Here is a 19,983-nt window from a genome sequence, read left to right on the forward strand (position 1 = left end):
CTTGCTCAATGCACTGAAACTGGTTATTAGAACTGAAAGCATTAAAAAGAGAGATTATTTCTCAATGGTGGTGACTCAATAACTGGAGATTTAAACTCAGCAATATTAAAGCGATATGGAATTCATTACCACAAATGACTATTGAAGCCAAGGCAGTCGTAACATTTAGAGAGAGATTTTAAAAAGTACTTGAGAAAGCAAACTATTAAAAGGGAATGTAGGGAAAATAGGATTAGAGTTGACAACAGCTGTAGCATTCCTTCTATAGCAGGATACCCTAACGGCCAAAATGCCATCTGCATCTAATTGAATTGAATGCGAGATTGCTTTATGGTATATTTATATTGTTTTAATATTTATCCATATAAAACTGCATTTGGCTCCTATCCCCCCACTCTGAGCCTCGGCACGATGGCCCAAATAGCCTGCTCCAGTGCTTTAAATTTCTATAGTTCTATTAGGGTCACATCTTCAACTCCATACATCTTCAACAAAATCAGAAAATGCTTATAAAACTCAGCAGGTCTAGCAGCATCCATAGAGAGAGAAACAGTTAACATTTCAAGTCCATATGACCCTTCTTCAGAGCTCTGATGAAGGGTCGTGCGGACTCAAAACATTAACTCTGTTTTCCTCTCCACAGATGCTGCTAGACTTGCTGAGTTTTCCCAACATTTTCTGTTTTTGTTTCAGATTTCCAGCATCCGCAGCATTTTGCCTTTATCCACACATCTTCACTTGCATGTTAAAGAATCTTAACGTTTACCATCTGTTCTTATTCTAAAATCACCATCCATCCACAAGTTCAGCTGCAAGATATCACAGATAAACTGTTCCAACATTAAAGAAGTTATATTTTTTTTAAAATATAGATACTGCAAAACAATGGGGCCAAGGTAATCTCCTGCACTAGTTTATATCACAGAGAGGAATTTCCCCAGATGCTTCCACTCCCAAATTGGCCTGTTTTTAAAAAAATCTGGTACAATTCTAAGGGGCTTCAGGAGGAGGGGGATATGTAGGCATATATGTGCATAAGTCATTGAAGATGGCAGATAGAGAGTTAATAAAGCATACAGCATCTTAGGCTTTATTAAAAAGGGCATAGAGTACAAAAGCAAGGTTATGTTAAACTTGTATAAAACACTGGTTTGGCCTCAACTAGGGTATTATGTCCAATTCTGGGCACCACATTTTCGGAAAGATGTGAAGGCATTAGAGTGTAGAAAGGATTCACAAAAATGGTTTCAGGGATGAGGAACTTCAGTTATCTAGATAGATTGGAGAAGTTGGAACCGTTTTCCTTGGAGAAGGTTGACAGATTATTTAATAATAAAATTGATTTAATAATTAATTCAAAACCATGAAGGGTTAGACAGGGCAGATAAGGAGAAACTGTTCCCATCGGTGGAAGAATTGAGAACTAGAGGGCACAGCTTTAAGGTAATTGGTGAAAGCAATAATGGAGATACAAGGAAAACCTTTTTCAGGCAGCGAGTGGTTGGGATCTGAAATGCACCAAGTTAGCGGTGGAGGCAGGTTCAATTGAGGCATTCAAGAGGAAATTGGATTATTACCTGAGAAGGAAGAATGTGCAGGCTACAGAGAGAAGACCAGGGAGTGACATTCGGTAGCCTGTTCCTTTGGATAGCCAGCACAGACATGAGGGGCCAAATGGTTACAGCACAGAGGGAGGCCATTCTGGTTTTTTTTCCCCTTTTCCAGGATATCAGTTTTCAGTGGGATGGAAAGTGTCTATATTACGATGCAAAAGTTATCACAATTTGTTTGGAACAGGACTGATGAACCAGAAGGTCTTGTCCTGTCCATAATTGCTTGTAAGTTTGTGTAAGTAGCTGTGTGGATTATACATATATAAAAAAATAGTTCCTTGCAGTCTTGTGGCTACAAGAGCAGGTCAGAGGCTGGGAATTCTTCAGCGAGTAACTCACCTCCTTACTCCCCAAAGCCTGTCCACCATCTGCAAGGCACAAGCCAGGAGTGTGATGGAATACTCCCCACTTGCCTGGATGAGTGCAGCTCCAACAAAACTCAAGAAGCTCAACACCATCCAGGACAAAGCAGCCCACTTGATTGCCACCTCATCCACCACCTTAAACATTCACTCCAACAGAGTGTGGTGCAGTGCGTACCATTTACACGATGCACTGCAGCAACTCACCAAGGCTCCTTCGACAGCACTGTTCAAACCTGCAGCCTCTACCACCTCGAAAGTTAAGTACGGCAGATGCATGGGAACACCACCACCTGCAGGCTCCCCTCCAAGCCTCACACCATCCTGACTTGGGACGACATTGCTGTTTCTTCACTGTCAAAATCCTGGAATTCCCTCCCTAACAGCACTGTGGGTGTACCTGCAGCAGATGGACTGCAGCAGTTCAAGGCAGCGGCTCACCACCACCTTCTCAAGGGCAATTAGGGATGGGCAACAAATGCTGGCCCAGCCAGCGACACCCAAATCCTGTGAATACAAAAATATATTAAAAAAAACACTCACCTTATCCATTCGGTCTTTTTGAACTCCATATTTGCCACCAAATCCCTTTGAATAGTCTGAAATAGGAGGATGAGAGTGTAAGTTTCAGCTGGGAGAAAGGTATGCAGATGAGAGCAGAATGACCATGCAGCATTCAATGAAGGCAGCCAAACTGAATACAAAAAGCCTGTCATTTTAACTGACAGCCAAGATTGGATTAGGCTCAATTAGATTTGTCAGGAGGAAGAGGAAAATTACACTGACGCAGGTTACTAATTTGGCCTTTTGTTTTTGCGCCTTTGGAAATTGATAAGCAGAGTTTGTAACAAGAAAGTAAATGAGATGCTGGAATGAATGACCTGACTACTTCAGGCATGCTAAAGACAGACTTTCAGGCAAGAGAGATGATCAGCTTGATTGAGGTAAATGTACAAGCAGAAATAAAGTCTACAGATCAGACAGGACAATAACAAATAAATGCACCAGTTTGCAGCACAGACCTTTGACGCACTTAGCTGAAATATTACCCTTATGCCCCATTTGGCCTGAGATCAGGAAATAACTGGATAATCCAGGAAACATCATTCTCCATCTATCCCAGTTCCAGAACACTCTTTTCCAACCTCTTCTCCCCCAAATAAAACTGGGCTTCTTTGGAGTGATGTTGTGTATAACCCCTGATACCATCGCTTCAATTGTAAAGTGAATGCAGTCGAGAGCACTGCTGTAATCTATTTCCCCAGGAGTCAGGTAACCTGTAGACACACACTGCCTAAAGTCTGGACATTTAGATTAGCCATCTTGATAGTTTATTTACTGGCGGTTTGGCTACCTGGAGCATGTAGCTAATATTTCTATAAACCTGATCATGAGGAAGATGTCACTCAATGTTCTTTATGCATAACATTGAATTGGGGATTCAAATCAGAGTATTAATTGGGATAATCTTAAGTGTTTGGCATTTGAGTAAACATTCACAGCTAGCTGAAGATCGGATCTAAAACTGTAACATCTCAGTGTGCTTTACTAGAACATAACAAAAGCAGCCACAAGTCAGACTTCATTTTGAGACTGCAGTCTGAAACTTATATGAAATTTTTGCTGTGGTACGAGATCCCATGTATTGAAAACACCACATTCAATGATGTCAGCTGGGGAAGGCAGAATAGGGCATGGGGGATGGCAGACTGCTTGCTGCTGGGTCGATGTCCATCAAGAGCTGTTGGGAGAACGCTGTATCTAGGCACTGGAGGAGAAAATTGGACAGCTCTCAGAAGCTTGTAGCCAGCCTATGTCTGACACAAAGTGAAGGGGACCATGTGGGGAAAAGGCAACAGGCTTTTTCTGCCACTTACAGACCCCTAAGGACGAGCCACTGTTTCCAGGAGAGAAGGGAAGAAACTTGGGGAGAAAGCCGCTTTTAATACCCATTGCAAAACATTTTTTAAAAAGTAAGCCGCTGAAAGGGTCTGTGCTTAAATTTAATGCATCTTAAGAAACCAGAGTGGGGCCTGGCATCAGACTCTGCCTTGTTGAGACTCGTGCTTGGCCAGCTTTTCCTTGTAATCGAACCCCACCGCAGATTTGTCCTGGTTTTCTGTCTCAACACCATATTTCCCGCCGAAACCTCTCTTATAGTCTGCAAATACACAAGCAACCAAGACAAAGACAACGATAAGAAAAGAAAACAAGCCAAGTTATGTCAAGCATGTAATAAGAAGTTAATAAAACAAAAAAAAGACAAAAAAAGCCAACAGTACGATATCGTACAAACAAACTGTACAAACGAACTACTTCAAAACACAACACAATTTAGTGAGGTTTCTTTTGTTAAGAACAATTGGATTCTTGTTAAACGGTGTTAACTGTAAATACCAGTTAGTTCTAACCAAGCTGTTTTGGACGTAGCTTTAACCCAGTGCCCAAGACAAAGAGTCAACACCAACATGATTAGGTGGTTAAAGATCAGCAACACAAACAAGTTCCTTTTCCCCATTGGATAGAAAGTTGCAGAAACCCTTTCAAATGCCAATGAAACCCAACACCAATAGAAATTGTGTCATGAAAATATTATAGTTTTCATAATATTATTGTGATTTATTGTAAAGGTAGGTTAACAGTGGGGTTTGGATTAGTTTCTGTGTGTGTGGATGTGGGGGGGGCGGGGCGGTTAATTGAATTGCACACAACTAGTCTGGAGCTTTTGAGTTATCAGAAGAGTGGCTAGGTTTGAAATACTAAATACATAAACATGGCTAAGTTTCAGAATGTGAGCTGTGAGGAACATTGGCATTTTTAGATAAACCAGAGTGAATTTCAAAGAGATGGTAACGGTGTTACACCTAGCCAACAGAGGCTAAGCCGAACAGTGCGTTTATTTTTCCAAAGATTACTGATAATATGAATACTATGGAAGATTTATATTATGGAAAAAGTAAAGTTGCAAAGACACACTGAGACAATAAAATTTACATTAAAAAGGAAGGAACCTGCAAAAAGATGATGAGGTGGTGTGTAAGGAGAAGGCATTCTAAGACTTAACAAGTGTGAAAAGCCTTCAGCTTCTATGCATCAAGCTGCTGTCTACAGGAACTGAAGCTACGAAAACTCATTATGAACATTCCTGCCGAGGGTATTGTGTGCTTTGCCTGTGTTTGTTGCAATCTATCTTGTTTTATTGTCACCTTAACAGGGGTGTAACTGGGAGCTAGATTAATTAGGAGATTTGGCAGTTATTATAGTCATAACTTGTGGACCTATGTGTTTAAAATCCTTTTTCTTACATTAATAAATGTTCAATTTAGTTTTGTAAAAACCTTTAAGTCTTGGTGGGCTCATTACTACTGAATTTAAAGGCACACACCTCGAAATAAAGTACAAATTGCAAACAGTTGTGGCAGCTGTTTCAAGTTTCCCTCTGGGATTTGACCAGCTCAGCATTTACCACCCGCTGTGCCATAACAATTATGAGTTAGAAATAACAATTCTTGAGTGGTATCAATACAAATATTAAATTACATATGATTTGCAAACTTGCTTTTTTTCAATAAAAAGAAAAAGGTCATCCTTCTTGTACATATGAGCAAGCTATCATACAAACAAAAAGCAATATTTCAGAACGGTGTCCATTAATCTTTTCATTTCGCACCAGCCTCAGATCAGAAAATTGGTCTTCTACCTAGTTAACTTAAGAGGACTAGACACTGACAAATCCTGATTTAACAGATTGAGACAATTCTTTGGAGTCCACACCAATAGCAATTGTATGGAATTTAGAGAGGTCCTTTACACTATAGGTCACAGGATAGTCACTAACTTGTCTAATGGCCATCTGTTTTTTCATTGGCTAATAAGCACCCCAAACACAATTTATGACCCATTATCCCATAGCTTATTTATAGATAACTAAAAAAAAAAATTATTTAACTAGAGTTTATTTTTAACTTATTTATTCATGGGATCTGGGCGTCACAGAGAACAACAGCATTTATTGTCCATTCCGAGTTGCTCTTAGATGATGCAGGTCACAGGTTTTGGAGGTGCTATCAAAGGAATGTGAATCTAGCACTGAAGAATATGGCAAGTCAAGACTCCACCAGCAAAGTGGCATTTCCTCTCCAACTGAGGCAGTTTTAGGTAGTATCGTTCAACTACCACGCGCAGTAACAATGAGTTAGAGAGAGACACACACACACACACACACACACACACACACACACACACACACAAAATGCAGTTACGGCTGCTTGGTTTAAAAAAAGAAACAATTCTATTCTGATTAATATTGAAGAGACGCGGGTGGAATTTTATGGCCGCATCGTGACAGGAGTGGGGCGTAGACTTCGGCAGGACCGTAAAATCCCGCCAGCATAAAATTTCACCCGTAGTCTAAAAATTAGAGTCAGGCCTTTCAGGAGTGAAATTAGGAAACACTTCGTCATACACAAGGTGGTAGAAGTTTGGGGCTCTCTTCCTCAATTGGCATTGATGCTCGATCAATTGTTGTTGATGCTAGATCAATTGTTGACGTTATATCTGAGATTGAAAGGTTTTTCTTATCCAAACATATTAAAGGGACATGGGGCAAAGGCTGGAGTTAGATTACAGATCAGTCCTGATCACATTGAATGGCCTACTCCTATTCCTATGTTCCTCTTAGGGATAACGTGAAAATAGAACAAAGAATGGAATAGGAATGAGAATGTGGGAAAGTAAACTTAAAGTGCTTAAAATTTTCTTTGACTTAAAATTGTTTAAATGTACATAATTAAACTACAATAACAAAGCAACTGATAATTGAGTCATATGCTTGCTTCAGAATGATAGCACATGTCCATAAACTGAAAACTCGCTATTCAAGCTGAACCTGTTGAAAGTCTTTGAGGTGAGGAGTGAAATTCCATTACATTTTACAGCTCTCTCATTAAGCAAGCTAAATCAAATGATGGTTTATGTTTAGGTATTGACATTACCTGATCCATGACTTTTAAGCATTCACTTCCTCCACCATTAGTGCACGTGGCTGCAGTGTACACCATCCACAAGGTGCACTGAAGCAACTCACCAACACCTTCTTCAAAAACACTTCTCGAACCCATGACCTCTGGCCCCTAGAAGAACAAGGGCAGCAGGCACACAGGAACACCCCCACCTGCAAGTTCCCCTCCAAGTCACAGCATTCTGATTTGGAAATATATCGCTGTTCCTTCAGTCACTGGGTCAAAATCCTGGAACTCCCTCCCTAACAACACTGTGGATGTACCAACACCACATGGACTGCAGTGGTTCAACAAGGTGGTGGTCAAGGGCAATAATGGATGGGTAGTAAATGCTGGCCTTGCCAACAATGCCCACACCTCGAACAAATCAAATAATACTTACAGAACATGCTTTTGCGAAATAGGCCCAAAAGAAAAGAGTTGTGGTAAAGTATGTTGCTAGATTACATTTTTATATAAGGGTTGTTACTGCATGGCATATCCTACCAGACAGGGGAGTGGAAGCGGAGTTTATCATAAAAGGGAGGTGGTTAAATGTTTGAAAAAGAAAAATTGAAGGGAATGGGCAAAAGACAAGGCAACGAGACAGCATATAGCTGAGAGCTGGCACAGGTTTGATCATTTGAATAACCTTTTGTAGTGGACAATTCTATACATCTATTTATCAAATCTAGTGAACGTTTAATAGAATGCTTTTCTAATACTGAGGATCACTGAGTCAGTGTTTTTTTTTTAAAATGCAGATCTTGAGAACAGGACATGTGGGCAGCAACAAGTACACTGATATTCTGAAGAAACCTGGCTTTCCAGGAAGATAGCACAGGTGTATACTAGTGGAAATGCAAAGTGCTTTCAAAATGAAGTTAATGGTGCAACTTGTATAGTTATCTCAGCACAGACAAAGAACCGCCCTCCCCCTCCGCCACCTCACCCCATCACTTTCAGGGGAGTGGGATGGAAGTTGTTCAATTCCATACAATGGCAAACAATTGTGAGAACAGTGGTAGTGGGCTTCTTTTGAAATAAAAGGAGCCTCGTGTAGCCCTGCAGGGTGATTGGAAAGGCACAACTACATGTATGCTTCTGGAACTGCTCAAACAGACTGCAATTGATGCAGTAACACCATACAAAAGATGAGGGGACAGCAGAGTTGTGTGTGTTTTTTCTTTATTGTCCTTAACTAATACCGTTATTGTCAAATCACTGTGGGTTGCATCTCTGCTACCAACTATTGACAACCTACACCAGCTCCTTTGTCATCAGTTGTGCTGACAATCTCTAGCATTGACAATGGGGCAATGTCAGCTGCGAGCTTTATGTGAAGAATCAAATTATGTCAGCATAGCGCAGGAAATCCTGACAATTGATAGAAATCTAAACTTGCTGACTACTCTAACAGTGGGTGCTTTACTAAACAAAAAACAAGTATTCAATTTGATAATACCAAGCTCATTCTCCTGTTGAAAAAACTCCCAACCAGCTCATACTATAATGGGTCGTGTTTGTCAATGGCAATTAATGCCCAAATATTGCACAGAACACGTTCAGAAGAAAACCATTGGGTATCTGCTCATGTATCAGGTGGAGAATTACACTTACAAAGATTCTTATGGAGCCAGTCAGCCATTACAGCATAGGAGGAGGCCATTCAGCCCAAGTCCATGCCTGCTCTCTGTAGAGAAATCCAGTCAGTCCCATTCCCCCACTCTACCCCTGTATCTCTGTACGTTTATTCCCTTTCTGTGCCCATCCAGCTTCCTTTTGAAATCACTCATCATCTCGGCTTCTATCGCCCTTGTATTATAAGTATTTCAATGATCATCTATCATGACTGTATGAGAATTATGTTCCTATCTCCATTTTTAGAAGTAATGCCACGGCAAAGGATCGTAATAACTTCTTTACCCGAAGAGCGGTTAGAATGTGAAACATGTTATCAGAAGGGATAGTTAAGGTGAATAACAGAGAAACATTTAAAGGAAACTAGATCTTTAAGATTATGATGGGGTTTTATAGGGTAGATAGAGATGTTCCCACTTATGGGGAGACCAGAACAAGGGGCCATAGATACAATATACTAAAAGTCAATAAAAAATCCAATAGGGAACTCAAGAGAAACTTCTTTACCTAATGTGAGGTTATTTCGAGGAATTTGTTACCACAAAGCAGTCGGTAATTGAAGTGAATAGCATAGATGCATTTAAGGGGAAGCCAGATAAGTACTGAGGGAGAAAGGAAGAATATAGTGATAGGGTTCAATGAACAAGGGTGGGAGTAGGCTTGTGTGGGATATAAACACCAACACAGACCTGTTGGGCTGAATGGCCTGTTTCTGAGCTGAAGCCGGAATATGATTCTAAATAATTTATATCATCAATATCTAGTGGGTAGTACAATTGGGTGTTCCATCTTAAATTGGAAAAAAAAGTCATTGAATGCTCTTCAAAAAATATAGATTGCTTTGGGACTGAGGACCAGAAGTTGCCAAATAAACACAGATTCTTCCTTAATTCTATTATTAAATTGGATCTGTATTTTTGTTAAATAAGTTGTCTTCCAAATTTTTTTCAATGAAATGTTTGCATTGATAACATCTCTGGAAAACAGGTTATGAAAGTTTGGCCCAACATCAGGGCCACCTGTTGATTGGGAAAGCCGTTTCCATCCAGGCCAATAATGCATGAAGCCCATTTCACTTTCCTTTTCAGCATCCTGAAGCATGTTCATATGACTTGGGGAGACAGTGGGGTAGTGGTAATGTCACTGGACCAGTAACCCAGAGGCCCAGGCTAATGCTCTGGAGGCATGGGTTCAAATCCCACCATGGCAGCTGGTGGAATTTAAATTCAATTAATAAATCTGGAATATAAAGCTAGTCTCAGTAATGGTGGCCATGAAACTTCTACTGATTGTTGTAAAAACCCATCTGGTTCACTCATCCTTACCCAGTCTGACCTACATGTAACTCCAGGCCCACTGCAAGGTTGCCTTTGAAATGGCCCAGCAAGCCAATCAGCTCCAGGGCAAGTAGGGATGGGCAACAAATGCTGGCCTTGCCAGTGACGCCCACATCTCAGGAAAGAAACAAAAAGCACTTCCTATACTGGAAAGAGCCAACCAGAACTATAAATTGGACACTTAACTAACTGTTTGGTGCAGGAACATCCTCTTCGGTGGCCTTCATATATCCTCCAGCAGAAAGCATTCTGCTTCCAGCTATTGGGACAAACTTCTCATTGCCCTTTTGCCTATTCTCTTCTTCCCGAATTAAACCAGTCTGGATCTAGCATGTGTGTGAGCTGCTGAGTCCAGATACTGAAAGATTCCATCAATCAAAGCTTTCCTTAAGCTATTTCCCAACATCAATTTCAACCCTCTTCATCTTTTTACTTCAAACATATGAATGAGCAGGAGGCAGCCATTCAGCCCCTCGAGCCTGCTCTGCCATTTAATAAGATAATGGCTCTTCTGATTGTAACCTCAACTCCACATTCCTAGCTATCCCCAATAACCTTTCAAGAATCCAACTACCCCTACCTTAAAATTACTCAACTCCACTTCCACCATCTTTTGAGGAAGAGTTCCAAAGACTTTCAACCCTCAGAAAAAATTTTTCCTCATCTGTGTCTTAAATGGGCAACTCATTTTTAAACAGTGACCCCTCGTTCTAGATTCTCCCACAAGAGGAACCATCCTCTCCACATCCACCCTGTCAAGACCCCTTAGGATCTTATATGTTTCAACCAAGTCACCTCTTACTCTTCTAAACTCCAGCAGGTACAAGTTTAGCCTTTCTAACCTTTCCACATAAGGCAACCGGTCCATTCCAAGTATTAGTCTAGTAAACATTCTCTGAACTGCTTCCAACATATTTATATCCTCCCTTAAATAAGACGACCAGTACTGTATACAGCACTTGATGTGCTGTCACCAATGCCCTGTATAACTGAAGCATAACCTCCCTACTTTTGTATTCGATTCCACTTGCAATAAACAATAACATTCTATTAGCTTTCCTAATTACTTACTGTACCTGCATACTAACCTTTTGTGATTCATGCACTAGGACACCCAGATCCCTCTGCATCTCAGAGCTCTGCAATCTCTCACCATTTAGATAATATGCTCCGTTTTTATTTTTCCTGCCAAAATGGACAATTTCACATTTGCACACATTATACTCCATTTGCCAGATCTTTGCCCACTCACCTAACCTATCTATATCCCTTTGTAGCCTACTCATGTCCTCTTCACATTTTACTTTCCTACCTACCCTTGTGTCATCAGCAAATTTAGCAACCATACCTTCGGACCCTTCATCCAGGTCATTCATATAAATTGTAAAAAGTTAAGGCCCCAGTACTGATCTCTGGTGACACACCACTCGTCACATCTTGCCAGCTTTACCTCAGTTTTGACCTCAGGCAAATTCTTTCATTCCCCTCCCTCTGCGCTTCGTGAATCACAAATATTTTGTGCTGTTCTAGCCAGCTAGTCCCTGGCTACAGCTATCCCCATTTCCAATGCTCAATAATTCCTACCGATTTGCTGCTTATCTGCAGCCCATCACAAAGTTCCCGACCACTTACCTTTCTGAGATTCATGAAGTTGCGTCGTTTCTTGGTGATCCCAGCCCAAGGCGTTCTTGTCCTGTCGATCTGTCTGGACGCCAAACTTACCACCAAAGCCTTTGACATAGTCTAGTTAAATCAAACACCATCAATTAGTTTGGAAGTGAACAGTGGTATTATCCCAAGGATAAAAACTACTGCAAAAGGAGGAAGACTGTGGGGAATAACGGAAGGGAATCTGGGGTTTTGAATTGATCCGAGACAAATGGAATGAATACACCCTGCACTCGAAGCCTAGTTAAACAAGTTGCCACTTCCATCTCAATTCCAAGTGGGGTTGGGTCCACAATACAAAATATTAATGAGCAATTAATGTAATTCAGAGAATATAGGAGATAGAGTAGGCCATTCAGTCCCTTGAGCTAATTCTGATATTCAATTAAATCATGGCTGATCTGTATCTTAACTCCGTCTGCTATATGTGGTTCCTTAACCTTTAATACACTGGCCTCACCAAAATCTATCAATCTCAGTTCAGAAATTTTCAAGGGTTCATCAGGTTGGGAAACAGATATGTGGCACAGGTTCATTTAAAGCAGGGTGCTGATACAATGTAAAACGAGATATATCCTGCACCCTCTGAACTACATTACACCTCATTTGATGCTACCTGCATGAAACAGGAATCTTTCAGTGATTCATAGAAACATAGAAAATAGGAGGAGTAGGCCATTCGGCCCTTCGAGCCTGCTCCGCCATTCATTATGATCATGGCTGATCATCCAACTCAATAGCCTCCTCCTGCTTTCTCCCCTTATCCTTAAATCCCTTTTGCCCCAAAGCTATAACTAGCTCCTTCTTGAAAACATACAATGTGTTGGCCTCAACTACTTTCTGTGGTAACGAATTCCATAGGCTCACCACTCTCTGGGTGAAGAAATTTCTCCTCATCTCAGTCCTAAATGGTCTACACCATATCCTCAGGCTGTGACCCCTGGTTCTGGACTCCCCCACCATCGGGAACATCCTTCCTGCATCTACCCTGTCTAGTCCTGTTGGAATTTTATAGGTTTCTATGAGATCCCCCCTCAGTCTTCTGAACTCCAGCGAATATAATCCTAACTGACTCAATCTCTCCTCATATGTCAGTACCCCCATCCCAGGAATTAGTCTGGTAAACCTTCGCTGCACTCCCTATATAGCAAGAACATCCTTCCTCAGATGAGACGACCAAAATTGCACACAATATTCCAGGTGTGGTCTCACCAAGGCCCTGTATAATTGTAGCAACACATCCCTGCTCCTGTACTCGAATACTCTTGCTATGAAGGCCAACATACCATTTGCCTTCTTTACCGCCTGCTGCACCTGCATGCTTACCTTCAGCGAGTGGTGTACAAGGACACTCAGGTCTCGTTGCACATACTCCTCTCTCAATTTACAGCCATTCAGATAATAATCTGCCCTCCTGTTTTTGCTAACAAAGTGGATAACCTCACATTTATCCACATTATACTGCATCTGCCATGCATTTGCCCACTCACTCAACTTGTCCAAATCACACTGAAGCATCTCTGCATCCTCCTCACAGCTCACCCTCCCACCCAGCTTTGTGTCATCTGCAAATTTGGAGATATTGCATTTAGGTCCCTCATCTAAATCATCAATATATATTGTGAATAGCTGGGGTCCCAGCACCAATCCCTGCGGTACCCCAATAGTCACTGCCTGCCATTCGGAAAAAGACCCGTTTATTCCTACTTTGTTTCCTGTCTGCCAAACAGTTTTCTATCCATCTCAATAGACTACCCCCAATCCCATGCGCTTTAATTTTACACACTAATCTCTTACGTGGGACTTTGTTGAAAGCCTTCTGAAAGTCCAAATAAACCACATCCACTGGCTCCCCCTCATCAACCCTACTAGTTACATCCTCAAAAAATTCCAGTAGATTTGTCAAGCATGATTTCCCTTTTGTAAATCCATGCTGACTCTGTCTGATTCTGCCACTGTTTTCCAAGTGCTTAGGCTATTAAATCTTTTATAATGGACTCTAGAATTTTCTCTACTTCCAATGTCAGGCTGACCGGTTTATAATTCCCTGTTTTCTCTCTACCTCCCTTTTTAAATAGTGGGGTTACATTAGCTATCCTCCAATCTGTAGGAACTGTTCCAGAGTCTATAGAATCTCGGAAGATGACCACCAATGCATCCACTATTTCTAGGGCCACTTCCTTAAGTACTCTGGGATGTAGATTAACAGGCCCTGGGGATTTATCGGCCTTCAATCCCATCAATTTCCCCAACACCATTTCCCTGCTAATACTGATTTCTTTCAGTTCCTCCCTCTCACTAAACCCTGTGTTCCCCAACATATCTGGTATGTTATTTGTGTCCTCCTTTGTGAAGACAGAACCAAAGTATGTATTTAGTTGGTCAGCCATTTCTTTGTTCCCCGTTATAAATTCCCCTGTTTCTGACTGTAAAGGGACCTACATTTGTCTTTACCAATCTTTTTCTCTTCACATACCGATCGAAACTTTTAGAGTCAGTTTTTGTGTTCCCCGCAAGCTTACTCTTGTACTCTATTTTCCCCTTCTTAATCAATCCCTTGGTCCTCCTTTGCTGAATTCTAAAGTGCTCCCAATCCTCAGGTCTGTTGTTTTTTCTGGCCAATTTGTATGCCTCGTCCTTGGATCTAATATTATCTCTAATTTCCCCTGTAAGCCATGGTTTGGCCACCTTTCCTGTTTTACTTTTGTGCCAGACAGGAATAAACAATTCAGCAGATCTGGCAGCATCTGCGGAGAGGAACACAGTTAACGTTTCGAGTCCGTATGACTCTTCAACAGAACTAAGTAAAAATAGTTTTACTTAGTTCTGTTGAAGAGTCATACGGACTCGAAACGTTAACTGTGCTCCTCTCCGCCGATGCTGCCAGGCCTGCTGAGTTTTTCCAGGTATTTTTATTTTTGTTTTGGATTTCCAGCATCCGCAGTTTTTTGCTTTTATCTTAGGAATAAACAATTGTTGCAGTTCACCCATGCGCTCTTTGAATGTTTGTCATTGCCTATCCACCTTCATCCCTTTGAGTAGCGTCAAAACCAACATATCCCACCTGCATAAGCACAAAAGAATACACCAGACAAAAGCACTCAAGTTTCCCCCTGAACTTCATCTTAAAACATGCTGCTATTAAATGGAAGAGGCAGCCAACTTTCTAAACCAACATCGTAAATCAGTGTACCAGTACCGACATTCTTCAGATTCCTTGCAATCTATGCAGACGGTCAATACACACTTGAAGCAATTCCAATTCAGGTTGCAATAAGCAAGTCACCACATTATCCAAATCAGCAATATTGTTGCATCTTAACGGAAACTTAGGTAACCAACCTTTTTGAGATTCATGCTTTTCAGTTTTTCCTTGGTATTCAAAGCCAACAGCACTTTTGTCCACTTTGTCCTTTTCCACTCCATACTTGCCACCAAATCCTTTGGAATAATCTACATCAAACCAAATTGTACTTTTAAATTAAGGCTGAAGAATTTTACTTAATAGAAAAGACACCTTCCAGTCTGCTGCTAAACAAAAGTTTGTTTATGGTGTACCTGAACGGTATCAATGTTGGTGCATCCACAGCTAAACACAAAAAGTTACCTTACTAATCCCTCAGACCAGGAATGACATTCAATCAACAGCTAAAGACAGTATTATAATGGCTGGCTAATACAAGCCATGTCTCACCTCTGCACTCTTCTCTACAAAATGAATTTAATTCACAAATGCAACATGGCATCAGAAAATAAATCAATCAATCAGAAGCTACCAGAATGCATTAAAAAGGAGTCAACAGGGGGGGAAATAAAGGAGAAGGAATACCAATGAAGAGAATTTTAAATCAGGCAAACAGTTTCCTACAATATGTGCTTTCAGTGAAATAGTCTAAACTTGTAAGATCTAGGTATGTACTGTAATATTTTTGTTTCATTGCACCCTATTCGGAGAGACAGAAATTTGCCACAACATAATTTGAAATAGAAAATTAAAATGGTAAGCACAGTTATTGCTTAATTTTGTCAACATATCTAAAATATAGCATTTTCTGCATAATAAGGCACAGATTATGTAACCAACAACTGGAAAATCTTTGCAAGAACTTGGAACAATGACAAGGTCACATTACAGCAACCAAAAGATGTCAAGAGTGCTACATTTGTAACCATTACAGAAAGAGAGTTGTTGAAAAGCTGCTTGAGGAAAATGAAGACAAATCTGATAGGTGCTGTTCTCAGCAAGATTCAGCAACTTGACAGTGGAGACACCAACTAGGGTTGTGGGGCTGGAGGAAATTGCAAATAAAGATGGGTGAGGCCATGGAGGGATTTGATTACAAGGAAGTAATTTTGCTGAATAAATTTAAGGAGGAGATAGACGAGTTTTTAATTAGTAATGAGTCAAAAGGTTATGGGGAGAGGGCAGGAAATTGGAGTTGAGGCCGAAATGAGATCAGCCATGATCGTAATGAATGGCGGGACAGACTCGAGGGGCTGAATTGCCTACTCCTGCTCCTTGTTCTTATGTTCTAACTATGAATTGCATATACTCAATAATCGAGATAATGGTTCCAGAAGGCAGTCTAATCGGAAACAAAATAAATCACCGGGCAGTTTGCCATAAACACTAAAACGGAAATTGAAAGCTAGAGCTGGTGTATGTAAAACTAGAGAATCATTGACAGAGCAACAGAAATAAACAAACACACAGGAAGAAGTGCAACATACAGTGTGGGTAAAGGAGATATAAAAACCCAGTAGACTCACAACTAAGGTCGGAACATGTGGAGCTAGGGGGCAAGTAACAGAAATGACAGCAGGCTGGCCACAAAACAGAAAATAAACAGTAGGTAGTTACTCTTACGGCAGGTGTTGGGCAGTGGTGTCCTACAAGAAATGGTACTGGGATCACCGTGTTCGCCATTTATATAACCAATTTGAACACAATTTTGCAAGTTCAAAATGTGCTGATGACACCAAATTTAGGGGCTATAGTTAACACAGAGGCAGACAGCAACAAAATACAGGAAGACATGAATAAATTTGCAGAGTGGGCATTAATTTGCAAATTAACTTCAATAAAACTAAGTGCAGGGCAACACATTTCAGTAGGTGAATAGGGATGCTCGGAGATTCACAGCATGGTAACAGCACAGAAGGCCATTTGGCCCATCATGTCTGTGCAGGCTCTCTGCAAGAACAACTCACCTCATCCCACTCCTCCCACCTTTTCCCAATAGCCCTGAAAATTTTCTCTCTTCAGATAATTATCCAATACTCTTAAAAGCCACGATCGAATCTGCCTCCACCACACACTCAGGCAGTGCATTCCAGATCCTAAGCACTCGTTGTATAAAAAAATGCTGCATTTGATTCCTTCATCAATCACTTAAATCTACATCCTCTAGTTGTCGAACCCTCACACCAATGGGAACAGTTTCGCTTTTTCTATTCTGTCCCGATCCCTCATCATTTTGAGCACCTCTATCAATTCTTCCCTCAAACTTCTCTTCTGCAAGAAGAACAGCCCCAGCTTCGCCAATCTAGCAACGTTATTGAAGTCCCTCATCCCTGGAACCATTCTCAAATATTTTTGCACCCTCTGTAAAGCTCTCTAAAGCCCTCAAATTCTTCCATGAGTGTGGTGTGCAGAGTTGGACACAATACTCCAGTAGAGGCCAAACCAGCATTTTACAAAGGTTCATCATAACCTCCTGGCTTTTGTACTCTATGCCTCTATTTATAAAGCCCAGGATCCCATATGCCTTACAACCCACTTGCTCAATTTGCCCTGCCAACTGTTTAATGGGGAAATTCCACAGCTTAGGGTCTAAGTGGCTGAAGGCACAGTCACTAATGGTGGAGTGATTAACCTTGGGGTGGGAAAGAGGACAGGATCAGAGAAGTGCAGAGGTCTGACAGTTGTAGAGCTGAAAACAGTGGCAGAGATGGTGGAGATGGTGAGGCCATGGAGGGATTTGAAATCACGGATGAGTGTTTTAAAATCGAAGCCCAACATCTGCCGCACTAGGCCAGAACGATGTGCATGAACAGGTTTCATCTAAACAAGTCACACAACTTGTCAGGTGTTCAGTGAACGCATGCAGGCAGATCACTGCTGGTGGGGCAGGTGGGTGGTAGTGAGGGAGAAATCGGCAGCTCTTCTGGAGAAGAGCAGAAGTTGGGACCCAAGTGAGCAGCGGCAATCAAGGGGGAGGTGTGGCAGGCAAGGGTACCATTGATTGGTTAGCTTAGGGCTTGAAAATCTGCGTGGAATCCGTTGAACATTTGGTACTAATGTTCACTGGACTGATTCCTGGGGTGAGAGTGTTTTTCAAAAGAGGAGCAATTCAGCAGAATGGGTCTGTTTTCCCTAGCATTTCGAAGGAAGAGGGATTATCTTATTGAAACGTATAAAATTCTTAAGGAGTTTGACAGGATAGAAGCTGAGAAACCGTTTCCCCTGGCTGGGGAATCTAGAACTCGAGGGTCACAATCTCAGGATAAGGGGTCATACTCCTTGGAAAATAAGTGTCCAAATGGGGTAAAAGGAACAGAGGGCTCTTTCGGTGCAGATACACAAATCACTACAAGTTAATAAGGATGTGCATGAACAGATTAATAAAGCCACAAAAAAGAAAACACTGTGGGTGTATTTCTAGAAAGATAGAATTGAAAAGCAGAGAAATTAGGTTAAACTTGTACAGGACCTTGGTTAGACCACAATTGGAGTACTGGTCTCCATTTTATGGGGGGGGGGGGGGGTGGCGGGGGCGGAAAGGCACTGGAAATGTTGCAAATATTTACTAGGTGATACAGGAAATAAGAGGTTTTCCCGATCAGGAAACATTGAATAGGCTGGGGCTCTTTTCCCAGGAAGACCTAATCAAATCTTTTAGATTAGCAGGGGTTTGATAGGGTAGACAAGGATGTTTCCATTTGCAGGGTTGGCCAAAAATAGAGGCCAGAAATAAAAGATATTCATAATACACTGAATACGGATTCAGAAGAAAATTCTTTAATCGGGATTAGTTAGAATGTGGAACTTGCTACCACAGGGAGTAGTTGAGGTGAATAGCTTAGATGCATTCAAGAGGAAGTTAGATAAGTATATCAAGGAGATGGGAATAGAAGGATATGTTGATGGAGTTATATGTAGAGGGGTCAGACTAAACACCCGAAAGGGCCTGGCCTGTTTCTATCCTGTAAATACTTTGTAAGCCCCAAGAAACTTTTGAAAGCTTCCAAAGTAGACTGCAAATACAGTGGAACACATCACCTCATAAAGAAAGAAGCTTGTTTGGCTCAGCCTGAATGGAAATACAATAAAGAAAGTGCAGCATTTCTCAAGCAAGTGTCCCAAGTCCAGAAAAAACTCCAGACAAACAGCATCTACACACAGCAGTAGATACAGCTAACGCTGACTTTGGCAAAGGTCATATTCCCTCATTTGAAATTGTTGGATCCGTAACCAAATAAAATGCCAACATGCTCATCAACAACAAACAAGTCAGGATTCAGCTATTTCTAGTATTCCAGTAAATGTTTTACCTCGGAATAAATACTTGACACTGTTGGATAATCCAAGTGAGTGAGCACTTTGGAATGCTAACAATTCACTCCTCAGGTTTCAAACAAAGTAGAATTTAGCCAATGGAGAAAAGCTATCAGAAATTCCTAAGAACATAATTGAACAGCCTTGAGTTTCAAATGATACTAAGTGGATTTAGCCTGTTATTAAAAGTGGAAATAAACATCCAAATAAACAATTTGAGGGTGACAGAGCATCATCACAGAAGATACATCAAAGTAATGGCCTGTAGCCAAGTACTAGGATAACTTTCAAGGCAGGGTGAAGTTTAACCACCAATTACCCTGGAGCAGATTTGTTTGAAACAGATGGGATAAACTTTCTCAGATAGAATCTTACAAGCAAAGGAGGTGGCCATTCGGGCCATCATGCCTGTACCGCACATCTTGAACTGGGTATCCAATTAATTCCACTCCACCCATTCTTCCCTGCAGCAGCCCCCACCCCCGATCCCACAACAGCCTTGCAACTTTCCTCCTTCAAATATTTATCCAATTTCCTTTGAAAGTTACCAATGAATCTGCTTCCACCATTCTTTCAGGCAGTGCATTCCAGATCACAGTTTTTTTGCTTTTATCAGAATGTTTTAATGGTTGTGCATGTCTAAGAAATTGGAATAATCTGTCCGATTAAAAAGGGAAAAAAATCAGCAGCAACTAAGATCAGAGCATATTTTGCAAGCCAGCGTATTCCAACTGAGCCTATTACAGACAACGAATCATTATTTAACTCAGGTGAGTTCCAATAGCTACACAGCCTTACTCCATT

The 19,983-nt window shown here is 41.1% G+C and overlaps 1 protein-coding gene across 7 annotated transcripts in view; it reads right to left on the bottom strand.

Annotated features, from left to right (window-relative positions):
- LOC144684987 (src substrate cortactin-like) overlaps positions 1-19,983 on the bottom strand; it is an 84,595-nt gene that overhangs the window by 24,607 nt on the left and 40,005 nt on the right. For 4 of the 7 annotated variants that reach the window (XM_078549488.1, XM_078549486.1, XM_078549485.1 and 1 more), the window contains 4 exons: positions 14,964-15,074; positions 11,586-11,696; positions 4,026-4,136; positions 2,519-2,574 (listed from right to left, as the gene is read on the bottom strand). In XM_078549488.1, the coding sequence (XP_078405614.1) occupies positions 2,519-2,574; positions 4,026-4,136; positions 11,586-11,696; positions 14,964-15,074 (389 nt within the window). The remainder of the gene's footprint in view (positions 1-2,518; positions 2,575-4,025; positions 4,137-11,585; positions 11,697-14,963; positions 15,075-19,983) is intronic. The other 3 variants (XM_078549490.1, XM_078549489.1, XM_078549487.1) reach the window with 1 other exon arrangement.

This window comes from Cetorhinus maximus, chromosome 9, assembly GCF_964194155.1.
Source record: "Cetorhinus maximus chromosome 9, sCetMax3.hap1.1, whole genome shotgun sequence".
NCBI lineage: Eukaryota > Metazoa > Chordata > Chondrichthyes > Lamniformes > Cetorhinidae > Cetorhinus > Cetorhinus maximus.